Source organism: Alexandromys fortis, unplaced genomic scaffold (genome assembly GCF_014885135.2).
Source record: "Alexandromys fortis isolate MF-2015 unplaced genomic scaffold, M_Fortis_MF-2015_v1.1 scaffold_0, whole genome shotgun sequence".
NCBI lineage: Eukaryota > Metazoa > Chordata > Mammalia > Rodentia > Cricetidae > Alexandromys > Alexandromys fortis.
In genome coordinates, this window is record NW_026067949.1 from 4,843,752 (window position 1) to 4,865,541 (window position 21,790).

Genomic DNA, 21,790 nt, shown 5'->3' on the forward strand with positions numbered 1-21,790 from the left:
TTCTGGCAGGTTAACTAACAGTATGTGGTAAAAAACCACTTCCTTTTTAATTATTTTCTTGAAGCTCTGGGAAAGTTAAGTAGACAGAACAGGGAAAGGTCAGCCTGATGCCACAATGTGAACTGTGCTATCCTTGGCCACTGGACAGCTATGGCCAGCAGGCATGCTGTTGTCAGTTGTGCCCAGCAGGCAGAAACCTTGATGTTTCTTGCTATCCCTTGCCCAGAAAAGTTTCTGACATAGGAGATAACTAGCAAATCACTGCCGGGGGAGAAATCCTAGAGCTGAGACATGAAAATATAGTAATTTAAAAACAATCGTGAACTTATCTGTGTTGTGCTAACAGATGTGGTAGGGCAGACATTGCAGATGTGGCAGGGCAGGCGCTACAGATGTGGCAGGGCAGATGCTACAGATGTGGTAGGGCAGACATTGCAGATGTGGCAGGGCAGATGCTACAGACATGGTAGGGCAGACACTACAGATGTGGTAGGGCAGATGCTGCAGATGTGGCAGGGCAGATGCTAACAGATGTGGTAGGGCAGGCGCTACAGATGTGGCAGGGCACATGCTAGCAGATGTGGTAGGGCAGATGCTGAGGAGCCAATTCTAGCATGCTTCTTTCAAACACTGGCACAAGTCCTCAGGGAGCCAGGGTAAATTCATCAATAGCATTTAGTACTTTGATCTACAGGAAAAGCTAAAATGGGTCTGAAATATGTTGTACCTTAACTAGACTATTGAAAAACCAAAGTATCATCTTGAGCGTGATTCCCATATAACACAAGTACATGCTGACACTGTGACATCAGGATCCTTGTCAAATGTAAACAGCTTCATATGAGAAGAGATACTAATGGTCTATGGCCAACATGCAGCCTATCCTTTCAAAACCAAAAACACAACTTGTTTTTTATCATTTAGGACAAGAGTAACTAAACATAATTAATACAGCTCTAGTATTTGTAAACTACAAGTAAGTTCTACACAATGAGACACCCATTCTATCAGATACAATAGTAATAGTTACTAAAAGAAATTCAGCGACCTTTTTAAAAAAAGATTACAAAATTGAATTTATTGAGTTTCACACAAGATGCACTTATAAAATTAGTACTGAATGCCATTATGACAGAAGTGAGTATCATCCACACTCTGAACAGCATCTGCAAAGGAAATGCATTCTTCAGAAAACAACACAGAAACATAAAATCCAAGCGGAACTGAAAGATACATGTAGGCCATGTTCTTGTTCTGATCAGGGCTGCGTTTGGCAAAGCTTTCTCCACACTGCTGCTAGTTGCAATGGACACTTTCTTGATAGTAAAAAGAATATTTTAAAAGTGGGGCCCCACTGAAACACACACAAAAGAACGACAAAGTTCATTTTAAGCTTAAAACTGCTTCCTGGGTTTTACAAGGCATGTATAACATCTCCAACAGCTTTAGATTCTGTTAGTGCAAATCATTAGAAACCCTCCTGTATTTTAAATGCATAAGCCAAAGCATCAAAACTAGTTTTCTATTTATCCAGGATACAGGCAAACCATCTAAAACTTGCCATCTGTGCCTGAAGTGTTTGTATGAGAGCAGTTTCACAAGTGAGACAGTAAAGGAAATGCAGTTAAGATACCATCTTCTGGACAATTCAGAAAGCAGAAGTGGTCAATTTTCTTTTAAAGAGAAGTGCAGAAAAGGTTCTCAAGATAAAAATGGGGTGGTGAGAACTTGCCCTTGGATGATACCAACAAATAACGAAGCAAGAACAGCATCTTCATCTCAAACAAAAACTCCAAAGCACCTTTTGGTTGCTATTCCCAGTGTCCACAGTGTAGTACCCTCTCCTATCCCAGTACCCTTTATAGTCATGTGAAGGACTGTCCCAGCAAAGGCACCCACCATCCCCTTCCCTGATAGAACAGAGCCATGGAAGGACAAATGTATTCTACTAGCCCAGCAAGGTGATGCTGCTCAACCCATTGTGAATACTTTAAAAGTGTTACTCTCCAGGTGGTGGCAGTGCACGCCTTTAATCCCAGCACTGGGGAGGCAGGGGCAGGCAGATCTCTGTGAGTTCAAGGCCAGCCTGGTCTACAAGAGCTAGTTCCAGGACAAGTTCCAAAGCTACACAGAGAAAAAACCAAATGAACAAAAATCTTGTTTATTTGTCTTGAAAAAACCAAATAAACAAAATGTTGCTCAAAACAAAAAGCCAATAAACCAGCCTGTTGATAGCAACCACTTTGATTTTGTGTATCAACAGCTTTTCAGCCAATTCACCACCAAATCTTTCAATATGCAACTGATGCAGCTTTAAAACAAAACTGGGTAAGCACACCTTACAGCTGACACTGCTCTGTGCGCTCATTACAGCCTGCCTTTTACTGTGTCACTGCCATTATCCACATGGCTCACACTGAGACAGTTACACATGACCTTCATGAATTAAATGGAGGGGCCGAGGGCTCTGTTTCCTATAAGATGCTGTTATTCACCATGTATTTATGTAGGCTTTTACTTTGCTTATTAGTTCAGATGTATTGCCAAGGATGACTCTGGTGGTAAGAACATTTATCTGGACTTACATTTAATAATTTTTTTAGTGCTTTGGCAGGTGAAGTCAAGTTTGGAGAGAGTTTGTGAAACTGTATGAGGCCGGAAAGATAACCACGGTAAAAGCTTCACAGTTTCCCAGGGATGTCCTTATACTGACGAGGCCTTGAGGAAAATCCACCATTCAGGAAGCCCAGGCTCCTGCAGTTTCTCTGGCTCGGCGCCAGAAGCGCCGCTGCTGCTGGCCGAGCAGGAGGAAGTATTCGTCTTCCATCAGCATTCCAGTCGAGGCCAGGAGCCGGCGCTGTCCCGTGATCTGCCCTTTTGCCAGGCCACATTACTGGAAGAAAGATACTAAGATTTGCTTGCCATTAATAATTTAAGTTTTTAAATAAATATTAAATGCCATTTTTAGCAAGTGTGTCCTGGCGGACCAGCATTTGTGGTCCCAGGGCCCAGCATCTTCACCTCATCAGCCACAGCCTCAGTCAATCCGGTTCCCACAGATTGTGAACCTGTCTATCTCTAGCAAATCTTTCTTTGAGGATCTGTGTTTTAATTCAGAGTTCTCCTGTGTTATGTCCTTCTCATCGCCATCTGGGGTTGTCAGAAACTGATCGGAATTGCTGGTCACAAGTAAGGGTATGACGTTTTCTTTCTGATGGACAGTCTGGCTGGTGGCGGAAGTGGACAGGTTCTCTTCTGTGGAAAGGCCTGTGGGAAAGCAAATCCATGGATTAGGAGATGACTCAGCCTCGGAAAAGGCTTATCAAACACCATGTTTTCAGGGGTGATGAAAAGTATCTGTTTTCTTTCTCTTAGATAAACAAATGAAAACTAAAAGCATACTGTGTAAGCTGTAATTCATAATAAAGTTTTGAGGCTAGTCATACTCCGTACATCCAAAATTTTATGCACACCCATAGGTAATACTACCACCTGATTCTGGAAAGCTCCTCCCTGTCTTTATAGTTCCCTCTTACATGGCCACAAATCAACAGAACTATTGCTTGAGTGGAAAACAGTACTTGCTCCTCACTTCACACTAAGGGCTAAGTAGGCCCTAAGTGCTCCATCTCTTGTCTGTACACTGGCTCATCTCAGACCAGCATCATCACCTGCAAAAGCCCCCACCTCCTCATCCTAGCCCAGGAATTTAGAAGCCTGGCCTAGAAGGCAGCTGAGCGAGACTGGGACCCACTGACCTCTGATTTAAAATTTACTCCCTTCCCCTTTCCTCCTCCCGGGTGCTGTGGACTGGACCCAGGACTTCATGCTTGCTAGGTTAAGTGTTCAACCACTGAGCTAACATCCTCAACCCCATTCAATGCCCTTCCCTAGCCCAGTTTAATCCTTTTAAGGAAGCTTTAAATTAGAGTGAGCTGTAGATAAACTGCCACTATCTAAGATACAACCTGGTAAATTCTGCCATGTGTGCAGTCCTGCTGAGACCCTGTCATCTGTGACTTTGAGGAGGTGAAGAGCTAAGCCTGTCTTCAGGGTTGACTTCCACCCCTCTTCAGAGCCTGAGTTCAACAACCCCTGAACCATCTCTAGCTTGTAGTCTCTTGACATCTAGGGCACCCTTCACAGGCACTCCTCTTACGTGTACTTCATGTGACATGACATGACCCCTCATCTGATGGCCATCCTCCATTAGACTGGCCCTCTCGAAGTAAGGACATTACTAACTTCTCGATGTAAGTAAGAGAATGCAGGATGATGCACCTGCACCTTCGCATCACTGACAGAGCTCAGGGTTCTCACAGCGACGTACAATCTAAAACTTGAGCTTCCACCTTAGCTTGAGAAGACACACAGGAACACGACTTTGCTTCAGACCCTGCACCAGCTGGTTTCCTTTACTCTCTCTGGATCAAGCTTTACACTCTCCAGCATGGCTGGGCGCTGTCTGGATGCACTGGCCTCCTCTCCCTTTCAAGTCTAAGTCAAGAGCCTTGCGAGAGTGACAGGGCCCTGTGGTATGGGGAGGTACGGTCCTCCTAGGCCTCAGACCAAGTCAGCCCTGACCAGCACAGCAGCCACCGGGCTCGTGTTATCCTCTGAACACCAAAGTCTTTCACTGGCTGTGTCTGCAGCGCTTCCCATTCCTGACTGCAATCACTGTGCCTGACACAGGCTCTACCTATTGTTGTTCTTCCCTCCTCCCACTAGTCAGATCCAGTTCACCAGGGCAGGCACACGGCATTTCCTCCCCTACTGCATCCCCGTGTGTTGATATGTAACAGGTGCTTAATAACCACCACCAGAACAGTGGGCTAGCCAATGAGAAACAGCGCTGGGCCAGGGGTATCTGTCCTAGACTAGAACTATTACAGGACCCAACCGTGACGCGGAATGAAGCGCGTCTCTAAAACCACTTGCCTTGGCTGAGCAGCGATTTACTCAGAAGAATTCAGATGACCTCTGAAGCCAACGTACCTTGAGTGGACTTGCCCTTGCTCTGGGATTTACTGGAGGGTTTGCCGGGAGTGCTGGCTGGGGGAGGATTAAACAGCTTCTCTTCCATCTTGGCTTCCTTCACATATTGACATGACTTGCCCAACAGCACAATGCTGTTAAGTACTTTCAGGGAGATCAACCTTAGACAGAGAACAGAGTTGTGGGAACTGATCTAAAGCCAACCTCCTAGCCTGCTTCTGGGATGTAGAACAGGGTGAGGGGAGCTTGACTGGTGAACATGAGTTCCTTGCACAAAGTTTGAGTTTCCCAAGGCTTTATCACAAAGGAAGACTTTTGATACATTCTAATTCATGAGAAATTCTATCAGTCAGCAGCTCTTCCTAGTATAGATAAGCCAACATGTATTCTTGTATCGTGAAACAGGTAGATGCAGGTGAGCAAGAAATAAAAGATGATTTTTAATTCCCTATGTGGCATCCAGTCTATTATTAGCCATTTGCTCTACGTACATCGTCTGTATCTCTTCACTGTGCAGAAATGACGCCCTATTTACAAGGTTGTAGTAGAGGCAAAGTGGGAGCAAGAAGAGGGATCTGGGGCCAGTGTGTGAGTGGAGTCCTTTATGGATTGGGCAGAATCCTCCAGAGCTGATCAGAAAGAAGAGAACTGGGAGAGGCTCAGAGCCATGCTCAGCACAAAGGCCTGCTCTGCTTATCTGCGCCCCGCCTGCTCCTCTGGAGGTCCTCAGGGCTGCACGCTCCCACTGGCGGGCATTCTGCAGCACTCCTGCCCATGCACCCCACATAAGCCAGCTCAGCTATGGATTTCCCAGATTTCTTTTTGGGCAAAGTCTCAGAACTCAGACGAGCTCTTTATTTTAGTTCACTTCTTGAAAAATCGAACGATGGTAAAAATAACATTTGACATTTATGGTTATTATAAATTAAACTGTTTACTTCCTGCTTGTGTTTCCCAACCAGAAATGTTAAGCTAGTTGGGACCAACAAATTCACAAAAGGTTCAGCTGACATTATTAGGCTGATGAGGCACAGGTCCAGTGTGCTGAATATTAAGCTTGGAAAGCACACAGGAAAATCAAAGGTGTTTATGAATACGGAAAAGCTAACACAGCGAAAGACCCTTCTCTTCCACCTCCCCACCAAAAAAAGTATGGGTAGAATATAGATCTTGAACAAAAAGACCTTACTGTAAACTTTTGGTTAAAGATTTAATCTTAAGTACATAGAATAGGAAAAGTATTTTTGGATGCAATTAGCTTCTATTACATTTTACGGTTATACATAGTTTTCTGTAAAATCTAAACATATTCAAGAATAGTCAATCTTACCCAAAATAGAAGAGTATGACACAGGCGTAGGACAGGATTCCTTGCACTTTAATTGAGCTTGTTACAACTCTGATGAGCTAGCCAGAAACAAACCAAAACACACAAAAAACACAGACAAAACACAACCACAGATTAGTTAATATTTTAAAACTATTTTTTCTTCCTTATTTTAATATTTTACAGTATACTTGCATTTAGGTCGAAGGGATTGGGTCTAGATTTCCCAATTCATTGGCAATCTGCCTCCTGTGGCATCTGTGGTGGCGTGGGTTTACGCAGGCAAACCCAGCATGCACCGCAGCTGCCACAGACTCTCAGGGCGTTCCTCACATGGCCTACTTCACTGACTGTGCTTTTACTTACACCTAACAGAGCTGTGGGAAACTCAATCCATAAGGTCTGTCTGTTGAAGCTCATCTAATTCTTGCTGGAGGAGAAAATACTGGCTGGACATTTTTCTCATTCCTGCTTTTTACCTGTCCGTTGTTCAAATTCTTTAAGAGCACCCAGTAACTTGTAGGGACTATAGGGCAAAGGAAGACTTACACTGTTTAGGAAACTGAGCACACAATTGATTACTTAAAAGCCATGAAGCTCTGTCTCCTTGGCTAATTATGGCTAACACCTAGTTTCTTATGCAACAGAAGTATTATCCCTGAAAGCCTGAGCAGCTGAGAGAAAACATTTACACATTACATGGAAATAAAGCAGAGATAACCGGCCTCACCCAGTAATGCCTCTATTGTGATGCCTTAAATATAATTAAAATGTTACCAACAAAAGGTACAATAGGAATGAGATATGAGAATGGACTGTCATGTGTTCAATCAAGTTTCACTGTGAGAAAACCACCATGGAGCCCTTACCAGTGCCACAGCCTCTAGTAGAGAAAGGGCTACTACCATTTAACTAATTCTTTTATTAAAAAACACTTGCACAAACTAGATTTACTCTCATGACTGAATATGTAATTTTTCTAATACCAGGAAATACAAGTAGAAAAATTTGATATGCTATTATTTTTCAGTTTCTTTAACTTTCACTAAATAACCTTTGAAATCTGAGTTTCTCCAAAATTTTAGGAGTTCCTTTTCTAAAGCAAAAGAAATTTTTTTTTTTACTATATCATAAGTAATTAAAACCATAACAATGTTTAGGATATGGTTATCTATTAAGTTGTTGAAAATTAACATTAAGCCTATCATCAACCACTATCTAAAAATGTTGGATAAAATCTAAATACAGCTGCTATGACTTCCAGTTTCTTGTTAGTTGACCTGGACACAACTGCCTTCAGGTCTTTTCATGTTCAGTAGTGCGGAAGGTGTAACCACACTGCAATGCTCGACCTGCTTGCCACTCACGCTCTGTAGTCTGCATTTCTTTCCTAGGTATAGATGGATGGCATCTAGCACATCCCTATCCAAGTGCCCTCTAGAAACAAGATGGGTTGTGCTGCCACCTCCATGTTCCAGTAGCCAGAGCAAAGTGCCCGCTTTCGGGTATATCTCCAATAGAGAAGAAAATTCTTTACTCAATGGATAAAAAACGAGAATAGCCTCATTGTTAGAAAAACTATTAGGATAAGCAGTCCCTTGATGTCACTTTTCTGCTGCATAGCTCAAAATCCAAAGGAATAATGATTTTAGAATTTAAGACAAACTCTTCTTTCGGGTTACTTATAATTTTTTGAAATACAAAGACTTGTTGAAACAAACTTACTAATAATACATACTGATGTTTTATGATGATGGCTATCTCATTATGAAAACAAAAAAGCATGAACTTACTAAGACAGCTAGTGGGAGAGGAATAAATCCCATCCTCCGTGCTACTGAGTCACTGTAGTCTGTATATGCCTGCAGAGAAAGGTGAAAAGGACTCAGTCGGTTTAATCAGTAAATGCTTTGAGCAGGAGCAGTGTGAACAGAAGAGAACATGACACCTGCCCTGTAACTAAGCAGAAGGATGCAGGAACCTAAACTATCACAACACACTTCAAATAAGAAATTCTATCATTGCTACACTCTTTCAGAGATACAGAATTTAATGTTACTGCTGTATAAATATTCAATGTCTAGAAAAGGACAAGTGTAAGTGCTTTATTTCTAGTACATTTAACTACTGGGGAGTTAATTTCAGACAACACTTTAATGAAATGCTTACATTTTTCTGCCGGCTGCTAACAAGGTCAAAAGCAAGGCTGGCTCTATATTCGCTGTAGACCTGAAGGCAAATAAGAAAAAAAGTAAGATGTAGTCTAGAACATATACACAGTGGGAAGGTTTAGACTCTGTAGATAAAAATGCTTGCTAACTGCTCGGGGACAGATGCAAGATGCTAATGAGCAGCCTGACACCCACAGCTTGAGGAAGATAGTCTAAGCTGCCCTGAGGATTTGCTTCAAAGAGGAGTAGCAGCCAATGACTATCATTCCCAGAGTTTAGAAGTTACAGAGATATGGCTGTTTGAAGCAGTGCTATATTAAAAAAAAATAATTCTTAAAATGAGTTTTTATAAAATAAGTTTTATAACCGTGTATTCAACCACAATAATAACAAAAGGATGGCGATAGTGAGGGAGACAGAAATGGACTGGACCTTATCAGAGTCATGGTAGCAGCTACTGGGGAGCATCACAACTATATTCTCACTAAAAATGGCATGAATTCAGGTATTGAAAAAATTCAATTCAGGTATTGAAAAAAATGAACCTATGAAAAGAGAATCACCCTGTATTGAAGAAGCCAAGAGAGAAAAATTATGAATTCATTTTTGATTCTTGCTTTGCTGAAAGGACAGAAACATGCTTCAAGCATTTAGAAAACAAAAATAGAATGTTACAACTGATACACCATTCAGTTTTGAGGTAAACAATAAATAGGCTGTCAAAATACAACACAAGAAAATCAAGAAAGCTGTTGAGCCAATTCTCCATTTGGAACTAAGGCTTCACGTATGTGGAAAGTGATTTATAGGCACAGAACTATTTCTAAAGATCCTAGAGAAAATGATTACAACATAAAGAAAATCCCTTAAAGCTTCCTCAAGTGAGTTCACAAGTAAAATGTACAGCTTGTCTCCTAGGAGTTAGGTACCTGTTTATATTCAGAGAAAAAAAAAATTTAAATAGGAAATATTTTGCAAATTAATCAAGGTTTTGATGTTTCTATTTTAAAAATAGATCTAATATGATTTTAATAACTCATAAATACAATAAAATAAAGGTTACACCTTTATGATAATACAGAGTCAAGGAAATATTAACTAGGAATTGCTAGAAATACATACATCTGCAGTGATGTCATTGAATTTGGTGATAAAGGCGTGCTTTACAATATCCACAGCAATTTCTGATGCAATCACCATACAGACATCAGGAAACAAGACCCAGAGATGATCTATAAAGCAGGGAAGAACCAGATAATTAGACCTCTTCATACACAGAACCTGTCCCTCAAGCTCCCAGCAATCTGGAACCTCCACCAGGGTGCACTGCAGTATTTTCAATCAATAGTGGAGAACTAGCGTTCTTTAATCACAGCCTTCATTCCAGAGTCATCTTACCAAGTCAAAGGATAATTAATGCTTGTTCAGCAGTTTGTATTATCCTAGCACCGCTTTACACGCAGGCCAGAGTCCACCAGAACCTCTGGCCTGGGAGGAAACCTCCCACTGGAGAGGGTAAGTGGTGAAGCCCTTTCCTCCTTGATCACTGTGATCACTTAAAGATCTGGTTCATTTATTTCAGAGCCACATAGACAAAACTTACTATATCCGCTTACTTTAACGGCTTACTTTTATAGCAAGAGACCTCAATTCAGTGCTACATAACTGATAAATACATCCATACGCATCCTTCCTAGGTCCCAAACCATAGCTGAAGAGATATAAAGCAAAGATGTCTGGAAATGCTAGCAGGAGCTTACAGAAACTCAGCATGGACTCCTGGAGGGCGGGGCCGCCTACATGGCCAACACAGGGCAGTTTTTCTGAGTCTTGCAGAAGTTATGAGGCTCTTAGTACTCTTAATACCAAATGCTGCCATCTCCTGTTACGTTCTTGGGCAAATTTTCTAAGCAACTAAATTCTAGTTTCCTCATCTACAAAATGAGAATAACAGAATGTTTACTTTTCATTACTATAAGATTTAACTGAGATACTGATATGCATCCATGTGCTTTCCATGCAAAACAGTATTTTTGTTATTAGTTAACCGGGGCACAAAGGAAAAGGAATTAAAAAAAAAAAACCCAGAAATATCAAAGCACAATGTCTAAAACTGAAAGCATCAAAGCATGGTGTTGGTTTGTCACTGTACAGTGGAGATAAAGGAGACTTAAAGTATGATTATAGGAATTCGCACGTTCAGTCGTCAGATGGCTCAGGCCTTCCTTTGACATAAAGATTCTGTTCCTTTGGGAATGATTCCATCTGGGCTCCCAGGGCCAGCCACACAGACACTCTGTCTTTTGTGGTAACTGTGATGATCTTGTAAACACACTATGCACCAAAAGCATCTAGGTAGGGGCCAGAGAAATGGCTCAGTGGGTAAAGGAATTTGCTAAGCCTGACCACTTGAGTTCATGTCCAAGCACTGCCACTGTGGAAGGAGTGAAGTGACTGTCACAAGCTGTTCTCTACCTGCATGAGTGTGAAGTGAGCACTTGTACATGCAGGCATGAGTGAGGACATATGTGCACACATTTTGAAAGCATGTAGATAACTCAAAGTCAGGTGTTTTGCACGAGGGGCTTTCCCACTGTAAATCAAATGGCCTTTGAATCTATTCAGATTAGAACTTGCTAAGACCCACGACTTGACCTTACTGTATGAAGGTAACCTCTGGAAATGTATTTCCAAACTCAGTATCACTTTATATGTGGTCCTGATTCTTAAATGTCCCCGAAAACAGGGCATGGGTCATGTAAGGAAGCAAGGGCTTCTTTCAGAGGCTTAGGACTTCCATAATGTTGGAAGTAACACAAGAAATATGAAACACTGACTGTTCCATTAAGAACAAACTGTATATTAAGAAAAAAAAGCTTGACAAAGATCTGAGCTATCTGAGCAAGTTTTGCACTGCAATCACCTTCTACTCCATCAGCTTGTGAGTCCTGTGCATTTCTTAGCACTTTAAGCTGCATAGGGCTGGGCCACTTGTCTGGGATGGGGCCTAACAGGGCCTGGCTGCTAACCAAACAGGTGAATATTTGTGTAATTCTGACAACTTTTTGTCAGCCAGGATCAGGAGTGCATATAAGCAACACAATTATTGATTCACCCTATTTCTAAAATTCACCCCATTTAAACAATGATAAATGCGAGGAAGATCAAAGGCTCCAGTCTTAACAGGAACCAGAGTAACCACACAGCCCACTCCAACAGAGAGCCCTGAGCTGCTGTGCTTGGTGGAGTATGCTTATCCATAGACATCTGCAGAGATAACAGGGGTCTAATGAGAAATGACAGCACCCTACTCCACCTGGAAGAGCCATTTCCAACACAGAAACCCTGGTACAGACAGTCCCTCCAGCACTGACTTCATTCTATGGAAAAGAAGATTTTTTTTAAAGATTAATTTAATTATGTATATAGCATTCTACTTGCATGTGTCCCTGCAGGCCAGAAGACGGCATCAGATCTCATTACAGATGGTCGTGAGCCATCATGTGGTTGCTGGGACTTGAACTCAGAACCTCTGGAAGAACAGTCAGTGCTCTTAACCTCTGAGCCATCTCTCCAGCCCAAGAAGATTTTCTTTAATTTATTTTTTAGTTTTTTTTGAAAACTAAAAAAGATTGGGTTTTCTCTGTGTAGTCCTGACTGTCCTAGAACTTGCTCTGTAGAACTCAGAGATTCGCCTGCCTCTGCATCCTAAGTGTTCGGATTAAAGGCATGCGTCATTACTACCCAGCCTTGGTTTATTTTAAAAGTAAACTTTACAGGACACCATATGTGATTCAAGAGGCACTTACCTGGATTCCAAGAAAACTGTTCCATGTTTCTTAAGCACACTATTAGCAAGAGCACATAATTTGTGAATCGTTCCTTAATATCTAAAAAAAAAAGGAGAAAGAGATTGAATATTAAGTGCTAAAATATATTAAAAAGGGAAATAATTAAAATTATTTTATTAAAACATCTGTTAAAAAATAAAGTGTTTTTTGGAACTCATAGAATTCCCTTTTAGATACCAAAATTGACAGTGCTCAAGTCCCTCAGACAAAACACTGCACTATCTATCTGGACATAATCTATCATCTTCTGTCATATGCTCGAAGTCATCTCCATCCTTAATAATATTTGATACAACTTAAGATCAATGTATATAGTTGTTATGATACAACATTATGTAGGGAGCAGGGACAAGAAAGTCTTCACATGTTTAATGCAGATGTGACTTCTGTTTAGAATTTCCTACAGCCATAGAGGACTCACAGCTGAATGTGTGCACATATCCCCATCCGTGCAAACCATTACTTCATTTCCCAACATATTTCTAGTATGGAAATTTTAAAAAATTAAAATGTTCAAATTGAGTCATTAAATGCCTCCAGCAGTCTTTGGGAATATATGACAAGTGTTTTCATTTTATAGAAGGAAAACAGAATCACAGAATAAAATACAAGACTTTGTGTGCTTCCAGGAACTATCTAACCTGGTAGTGAATGTGTATGTAATTTCCTACTTAAGAGAATGCTGGCCTTGTAACAGCACTGCTCGGTGGTATGCGGAGAATTTCTTGTGTGTGTGTTTATGCAGGTTTCACAGAGGTGTTTGCCCTATGTTAATAACTAGCCAATTAATTGGAATGAATTCAATGAAAACCAAGAATTGAATTCTTGCCAGAGACAGTTTATATATTTAATTTTTTTCAGCTGTTATTTTCTTCTAGGAGTCAAGAAATAAACACGTGTACAGTGAGTGTGAACCGTGTGTGTGTGTGTGTGTGTGTGTGTGTGTGTGTGTGTGTGTGTGCCTGGGAGCTGTGCTTAGGAACTCTCCCTCACAGAGCATAGCTTCCATACCACCTGACTGTGGCACCGCCCGCCAGCACCATGCATCTCATTGTCACCTCAGTGTCCTCTAAGGATTGTCCTTGCTTCACCATTTCCCACTGCTGCTGCTCTACAACACGACTGGACTTTCCCTCCACCGCAAATCCTCTCAGGTGAGCTACCTTTACTGTCTGTGCCTTCCCTAAGTTCTTGAACTCTTCCAGTCAGAGCTGGTACCTGCCCTTCCAGAGCTGCCAAGCTTCTCATTTGTGGGTCTGAACTGGGCCTTTAACCCCTTGTGGACACAAATGCTGTGCTATCCATGAAGCCAGCGTATAAATCCTTACACAATACCATTTGTGTGGTAGGTACAGCAATGAGTTTTGAGGTGTGGCGTACAGACTCACCCCCTGTGAATACATACTAAAACTGGAAAGGCATGTGAGGTTTTCAAGTGCATGTTCTGACTAGCTCCACAACACACGTGCACACGCTTCCATGTCTGTCCTAGCATAGTGCCTAGCAAAGTCAGCTCAAGGGGAGGACATATTCTCTGTGCTTCATTAGAGACGGATCTGAATTTGTGGGGGTGCTTTTCTTAATGTATCTTTAACTGAAATTTTATACAGCTATTCACAAATCTGTCTCTGTATTTTCTAATTTTCATTCACAAACTTAAAGAAATGTACTCATTTTAACCGTACTACTAAGAATGGCTCTATAAGACAAACTTGGTTCTTAACCCAATTATCTGCAAGGAAACTGAGCATCTATCATTTGAAGCAAGACAACTGGGTTGGTGAGATAATGGAGCCAGAATGATAGCAGTACTTAGCTTGTATCCAACTCTCTCACACAGAAGCTACAACATACAACACTCATAGCCATGTCAGCTGGAAGGGCACTGATGGGAGAGGAAAAAACTCTGTTCAGGGACTCTTGAGGAAAACAGTTCAGAAGACAGGTGATCCAAAATATGAGAAAATGAATAAAAAACAACCATTTCTGATGGATAAATATAAGTTTGTAATATGAAAAATGACAATATTAAATAGTAAGAAAAGTTAACAAGATAAAAATTAAATTTTTATTTCAAAAATCTATCAACCTAAGTATGAAATAAAACCCAGGAATATTAAAAAGTTTTATTCTGCTACTTTCTATTTTTTCTATTTTAATGTTTTACATATATCTTGAAGTCAAGGCTTTATTTATATAAACTGTGAGCTCTACTAAAACATATCTGAAATCTTTAAAAAGGGGTTTTCCTAGTGAAGTAAAATCTATAAATGCCATTGTGGCTCAGAGCTTTCAGACCCATCATGGACAGCCCCACAGAACTGTCTAAAGACCCATCATGGACGGCCCCACAGAACTGTCTAGACCTCACTAATTTCCCATTTGTTCTTTTATTCTTTGAGAAGTTTTCAAACCTATAGTTCTAAGCTATTTGCTTTAATTTACTCACCCATCTTTACTTTTGTCATTAATTTCCATACAACACAAACTTTGAGTACATAGGTTGGTAATGTCTGGTGCCCTTTTAACTAGAAACGAAAGAGTTCTACCATCAAGAAAGTTCCTTTGACCCTTCTTCCAGCTATGTCCCATCTCTCATTTCTGTCATCATAAATTAATTCTGTCTGATTGCAGACCTCAGGAAAATGAAATCGTACTTTTTGAGGCTGGTGTTTGTTGATAAACACAATGCTTGAGATGTACACAGCAGGCTAGAACAGTAATTCATTTTTTCTATTTTTATTTAATTTGTTTGGCATTGTTGTTTGTGGAGGCCAGAGGTGGTTTTGCTAAGGATCCATACGCCTCTCTTTCGAAAGGGACTTTCACTGTGCTGAGGGTCGCTGAGTAGGTCAGGTTGGCTGTTAGGAGCTTTGGGGATCCACCTGTCTTCTTCCCCAAGGCTGAGATTAAGTGTATGCCCTCATCCAGAGTTCTATGTGTTCTCACAATAAGACTCAGGTACTCAGGTCAGGGTGGCAAAGCACTTTAGCAACCAGGCTACTTCCAGCCTCCATCTCCTTTACTTGCTGAGTAGTATTACACGGTTTGTATGAACAACCATTTGTTTTATTCATGTTTTGGTTGATCCTGGGTCATTTCCATTTTGGGGCTACTCTTAGAGTAGAGCTGCCAAACTAACTCCCAGTGCTGAATTACAGGGAGTGTGAACACTGAGAAGGAAGTTGTTCCAAAGCTTTCCAGAGTTGTTGCAACATTTACACTCACACTCACCATCAAGGCACGAGAGCCAGTTAGTGCCTGTCCTCCCATGATAGGGCACTGGCAGCCTACAAGAGCATTCTCGTGGCCATGTGGGAAAGTCTCATTTGATTTTCCTTTGTATTTTCCCAGTGATATTTTCCCTAATGATGCTAGGAACGTTTGTGAGAACATACTGGCCATTCAAAAATTTTCATTTTCAAAATCCAAGTCTTCTGCTCCTCTAAATCAGATCACTCTTTCATAATTAACTGGCAGAATTTGCAATACATATTCAGGGATAATAAAGTCCTTTTTCCGATATATATAACCTCAACATTTTTCTCTTAACATAAATGTGATCTGCCTTTTCATTTAAAAAAATGCTTTTCCTTCATTTTTATTTTGTGTGCCTGAGTGTTGCCTATGGGTATATCTGTGCTCCATGTACTTTCAGTTCCTAAGGAGACCAGAAGGGGCATTGGCTCTTCTGGGACTGGAATTACAGACACAGGTCCTCTGAAAGAGCAGCCAGTGTTCTTAAGTTCTGAGCCATCTCTTCAGTCCCTGTCTTTTCATTTTTAATCAGCATATATATTTTAAATTTTGAAATTCAACTTTTATATTATCCTGATGGTTACTAATTTATTTGGGTAGTCTCTAAAACTGTTCCCCTAAACTTGTGGATATAGTCTCCCATATTTTATTTCAGAAATTTTAAGATGTAGCACTTATACTAATGGCAACAAAACATTTTGAACTAACTTGTTTGGAGGAGGGCAGAGGTCAAAGTTCTTTCACTTAATATTTATCCAGATGCTAACACTACTAGGTGAAAAATAACTCACTAATTACGGATCTGGTTTAGAAAATATGATTTTTAAAGCTTTAAAAATTTATTTTGAGATACAATTAATTTTCATTAAAATGTTATTTAACATTTATGGTAACGAGTCACTTTCAACAAACGTTAATTAGAGCTACAATCAGAATCTAACTACTTACCACTATTCGACATCTGAAAGAGATTGTTCTTTTCAAACTTCTTGAAAACACTTCCTTTAATTTCAACAAACTGAAACAGCAACAGAAATACCATCTTTGTCACTTCAACAGTTGTAAAATCAACTCTCTCCACAAAAAGATTCTTAGGATTAGAGGAAGCAAAGAATTGTTTTCGTGCATAGTACTCATGTGAACGCCCTTCCTAATTAAACAACAGAAAGCAGAATGTTGCACTTACATTGTTGGACATCATGATAGTAAGCAGGGACTTGTTATGTGAGTTGAAAGCCACATTGAGTGTCGTTGCTTGAACCATTATGAGAATTGCATGTAGAACTAACAGTAAGTCAAGGAAAAAACTTGTTTTCAGAATTATTGACACAGTATCAAAAATAAGAGAAATGATCTTCTTTTCTTTTTTTTAGTTTTTCGAGACAGGGTTTCTCTGTAGCTCTGATCATATTTTCTAGATCAAATCTGACTAATATTTTCTTATCATGTTACAATTTTCCTGTTATCTATTTGGTATAGATTTGATAAGGTAAATATTCTCCATGTGAAACAAACAGAAGCAGAAGAAATCTGTAGATTCATTATATAAAACTGAACCCCTGGTGCCTGGCACAGTACCTAAGAAGAATTAAGCCTTCAAAAAGGTGTTAAATAAATTGTTAAGCAATGAAAGAAGAGATGAAGAGATATAAATCTGAATTATAATTCAAGGTTTTAAAAGTGAACACAAAGTTAGTGTTGAATAGCTTTTCTTTGGTTACTCAAATGATACAGAGGAATAAAATGGTAAGAAATGTCTTAGATTGTTCTTCATGTCATGCAGAATTATATCATATTGCACACGGAATAATTTACCTTTCTTCCACTAAAATGGGAACAAGCTTTGTCCCATTTTGTACCCAAGTATTAATTTCTTCAAAGTGTCACTGACAGTGGGGAAAGATATGGTAGAGTCGGGCGAGTGAGAACAGCTTTCATAGATAAGCACGTGTGTGTACATCTATGTGACGGTAAGCACAGGTACAAGTATGCTCACATGTACAGCCACACACAAATATGGGAAATACTTGTTTTCCAAGAGAAACTTGAAGAGACACATATGCACACATAGACACATACAAAATCTCCATAACTGTATCATGCAAATCACAAACTTCAAGAAAGCTGTTAAGCATAATAAGAGTCACACAGCTATAGACAGACATCAACTTCTCCCATAATCAAGCAATCACAAGAAAAAGCAGTTGGGCATGCAGAAGGCCTTAAACTAATTTACAATGGATATTACAACCAATTTTTCAAAAGGAATGAGTGATTTCATTTTAATCTCCACATATACACCATTTCACGCAGGGATAGGTAAAGAAATAAAATAGGGTAGATCACGCTGGTGGCTGGAATGTCCACTAAGTCAAAAAGGATACAGACATAGAGAACAGCCATGAAGAAGTGAGGGATGACTCCGATGTGTGCTCTTTTTCTTTCTTTAGGCTCTGTGGCTGTCCAGTAGAGAGCATCTAAGATATCTTGTCCAAATGAGGAGAACAGACGGTCAGCTACCTGCAGAGAGAAATTGTGGAAGTTTCTTAACTGCTCATTTAAGTACTTTGCCAGCAATCAGATGAAAATCCATCATTAGAAACCTGAGTTTTGCAATTCTGGATAGAAAGCTGAAGAAGAGCAAAGCTTATCACTTCCTCTACACACTCCTGGCTCAGCTGAGTACTCAATACACGGGGGACTCAGAACTGGCCTTGTCAAATTAGCCATTTGTAAAAAACAAAACCAAACAAACAAAAAGCAAAAACAACAAAAAAATAAAAACTTAAAAAACTGAGAAACTTAAACTAAAAAGTTCAAAGCAATTTACATTTAGTATACCAAGCTCATAATTAACAGTCACTCAGAATCCTGAAAGTTCTTGTTAAAAAAAGACAACAACAAAAAACCCCACAGGCAAGAGGGTTTCCAGTGAATGTGCAGTGTGACAGCGTGCGTTCTCAGAACTATGCAGTGGGAACCTTGCTTTTACCCAGAGGAAACGCCTGTCGTTGAGGAGCTGTTCCCGTCACCTCCATAAAAGCTTAGCTCCCCAGACCCTCGGGTGAATGAAGCCCCTTTGCCAGACTACAGCAAGCATTCTTCTCCCGGCTCCCTCTACACTAGCAAGGGGCCTTACCTCCAGCATGTTGTAGATGATATAGAGCTTGATGACAGACTGCCCTCTTATGAGGTGGTACATCATGGAGTAGTCAACATAGTGCATCATAAAATAGCAGATTATCAAGATGACACCCTTCAAAATGTCACACACCTGTGCAGGTTGAAGCAAACGTCTGTCCCTGAAACATACAAGTAATGGAAATACGAGTTTTACTCTACGTGTTCTCAAAGCAAGTCATCTTTACTGGGCATACAACAGCATACCAAAGTCACAGTGAAAATCAGGCTGACGCTGTAAAATTTTTCACAAGGATGGCCACCCAGAAGACTGTGTAGCAGGACACTTTCTGCTGCGTGCACAGTATAAAGACGTTATCCTAGAAGTAGATCAGAACTGAAGACAGTGGGCAGGCACCGGCTGTTGGTCGTGCTTTAAGACAGCAGCTTTCCGGGGACGGCAAAGCTCCCTGTATTCCCGGCGGCTGGACCAGCCCACCCAGCCCAGTGGGTGCACTATGCACACCACTCTACACCTTGTCCACTCAACTTAGCGGGCCACATAGAGGGTCTGAGGTCAGTGCTGAAATTATAACCATGCCCAGCTCTACATTTTTCATAGTGGTTTGAAGGATCTCACATCTTTATGGTAATGTAGGTCCTCCCAGAACACATGTTATAATTTTTCCAGCTCATTCTTGACAAATTTCTACTCTTTTCTCACTACAAGCTAGCACAATAGACATGTCTCATAAGTAAAAATGTATCTGTATTATAAACCCTAAAGTTCTAGGTGTAAAGTTATATTCACTTGATATTTTGGTAGAAACTAGATGTGGCCTTTATCGTGTTGCATCAATTTACACTTCTGCTAGCAATGTATTGAGAAGCCTGTGGTCTATAAGCTCCAAGACAACACGTGACCAGCTCCTGGATTTCTGCCAGTTGCACTGATGAACAACAAAACCCAGTATAGTTTCAATGTTACTTTACCTCAGGAGTAGAGCTGGTACTAGGTGAAGATCAAACCCAGGGCCTTGCTCATGCTAGTCAACTACTCTACCACTGAACCATACCACCATTTAAAATAATCTTAAAAAACATTTTGAGCCAAGTATCATTAAGGTGTCCCGGAAGGCCTTGAACTTGCAATCTTCCTGCCCTGGCCTCCCAAATAACTTGAATTATAGGCCTATGCTACAAGGTCTTGCTCTGAATGACTCATTTAAATTTTTAAGATTTATCTAAATTTCTAATGAATCCTTTCCTCATATCTTTTCTTCTTTTTCTCTCCTTTTTTGGTACTGGCTTGTAGGACAATCTTTTACCGCAGAAGTTAGTTCTTTGTGACATGACTTGAATTTTTTCACAATTAAATGAGTCGATTCTTCCTTCTGAGACCAGATCATAAAAACTAAGCCTAAGTTATGGAAGAAAACAACAAGACAGAGAAACAAACAGAAAAGAAGAAATTTAGGATTCCCTTTTACTAGACCTAACATTTTCACGACAAGAATGAGTCTGTTTGAGCCTACTGCAGGCTTATTCCTCTGGACCAATGTTCAGACTTCTGTTTTGGCAGCTTTTACCTACAGGTCAGAAGAGAGTACCAGATCTCATAGATGGTTGTGAGCCACCATGTGGGTGCTGGGAATTGAACTCAGGACCTTTGGAAGATCAGGTAGTGCATTCTTTAGGAGCTGTGGCCTCTTCATCTTTACCAACAGTTGCTACTCCAAGAAACGGTGTGGGCAGAACTCATGACCTCTGAGCTGCACACCTACTTCTTGGGAGTTTCTTGGCTATCTGTTCTGTTGAGCTCCTTCTCAGCCAGCCCACATGAACAGGACTTTCCCAAAAGAATGTGTAAGTCATTTAAACTGTTCCTACGACTAGGCTGCAGCGCAGCTCTGAAAGCACCTGTCACAGGACTGCATTTCCATGGGTTACCAGCAAGTTTGGAAACAATATGGGACACCGCAGGTATGAAAAGGACACATTCAGAAAGGGTTATAAGTCGATGGGAAGACATTCTAGTGACCCTACATGGAGACAAGCCTGGCTTCGCTAGTTGGATCACCTGTCCTACAACAGATGTGGAATTCTGACTGACTGTTCTTTGCAGCTCAAGTTAGAGCTCTGGGCAGAAGCGCAGCCAGCACAGTCACCATCATTACTTCTATCCCGACTTTCCTTTCTCCAGGGCTGCTCCCCTCCCTCCCACAGAGATCCCAGGCTCACTCTCATGGAAAGCAGGGTAAATTTTATCTTCTACTTCCCACATACCCAATTTAGAGCACACTCTCTACCAAGGGCTAACTGATAATCCCGGAGATTTCATGCCCCACTCCACACGAGGCTAGAACTGGGGACAGGGATTCTTCTGTCAAGAGCAAACACATTTTGAGTTCAAATATCAGGAGGAGACATGCTGAATAGTCTGCATTCCTGGGCTAGGGTGCTTGTTGTCCCGATAACAGCCAGGGAAGACACTGAGAGGCATCAGTGCAGGTGTGGCTCTAACAACCACTGACTTTCAACACTTTAAAAATGAACCTCCAGGGGCTGGAGAGGTTAAGAGCACTGCCTGATCTTCCAAAGGTCCTGAGTTCAATTCCCAGCACCCACATGGTGGCTCTCAACCATCTATGAGATCTGGTACTTTCTTCTGACCTGCAGTCATATATACAGGCAGAACACAGCATACAAAATTACTACATAAATAATTTAAAAAACTGAACCTTCAAACTGATACAAGTCAGCAATTTACTGCTTTCTACTTGTCAGCAAACTTAACGTTATAAAATTTATCGTTTGAAAAAGTTACTGCTTTAAGAAACAAACATACCTCTCATTTTATTAATTTTTAAAATACACAATAAAAAACAGGACAATATACACTTCTCTGGTTTCCCAGCTACCTGTCACTGTCTGCTCTGGTGAACTCTTAAATAGCTTAACTGGTTGCTATGGTGACTACAGGTTTTCAAAATTAAGGACTACTATTCAAATACAGCACAAAACATGATTCACAGCCCTGTAAACAAGGCTCTTCTTCCACATGTGTT

At 40.7% G+C, this 21,790-nt stretch overlaps 1 protein-coding gene across 2 annotated transcripts in view; it reads right to left on the reverse strand.

The window, feature by feature from the left end:
- Positions 1 to 1,049: 1,049 nt before the first annotated feature.
- The window catches only part of Tapt1 (transmembrane anterior posterior transformation 1), a 47,026-nt gene continuing 26,285 nt past the window's right edge, over positions 1,050 to 21,790 (reverse strand). For both annotated transcript variants that reach the window (XM_050150088.1, XM_050150089.1), the window contains 11 exons: positions 18,742 to 18,904; positions 17,987 to 18,122; positions 16,789 to 16,886; positions 16,551 to 16,620; positions 12,303 to 12,383; positions 9,616 to 9,725; positions 8,492 to 8,551; positions 8,116 to 8,184; positions 6,326 to 6,402; positions 4,996 to 5,156; positions 1,050 to 3,267 (listed from right to left, as the gene is read on the reverse strand). In XM_050150088.1, the coding sequence (XP_050006045.1) occupies positions 3,038 to 3,267; positions 4,996 to 5,156; positions 6,326 to 6,402; positions 8,116 to 8,184; positions 8,492 to 8,551; positions 9,616 to 9,725; positions 12,303 to 12,383; positions 16,551 to 16,620; positions 16,789 to 16,886; positions 17,987 to 18,122; positions 18,742 to 18,904 (1,255 nt within the window). In that variant the 3' untranslated portion in view covers positions 1,050 to 3,037. The remainder of the gene's footprint in view (positions 3,268 to 4,995; positions 5,157 to 6,325; positions 6,403 to 8,115; positions 8,185 to 8,491; positions 8,552 to 9,615; positions 9,726 to 12,302; positions 12,384 to 16,550; positions 16,621 to 16,788; positions 16,887 to 17,986; positions 18,123 to 18,741; positions 18,905 to 21,790) is intronic.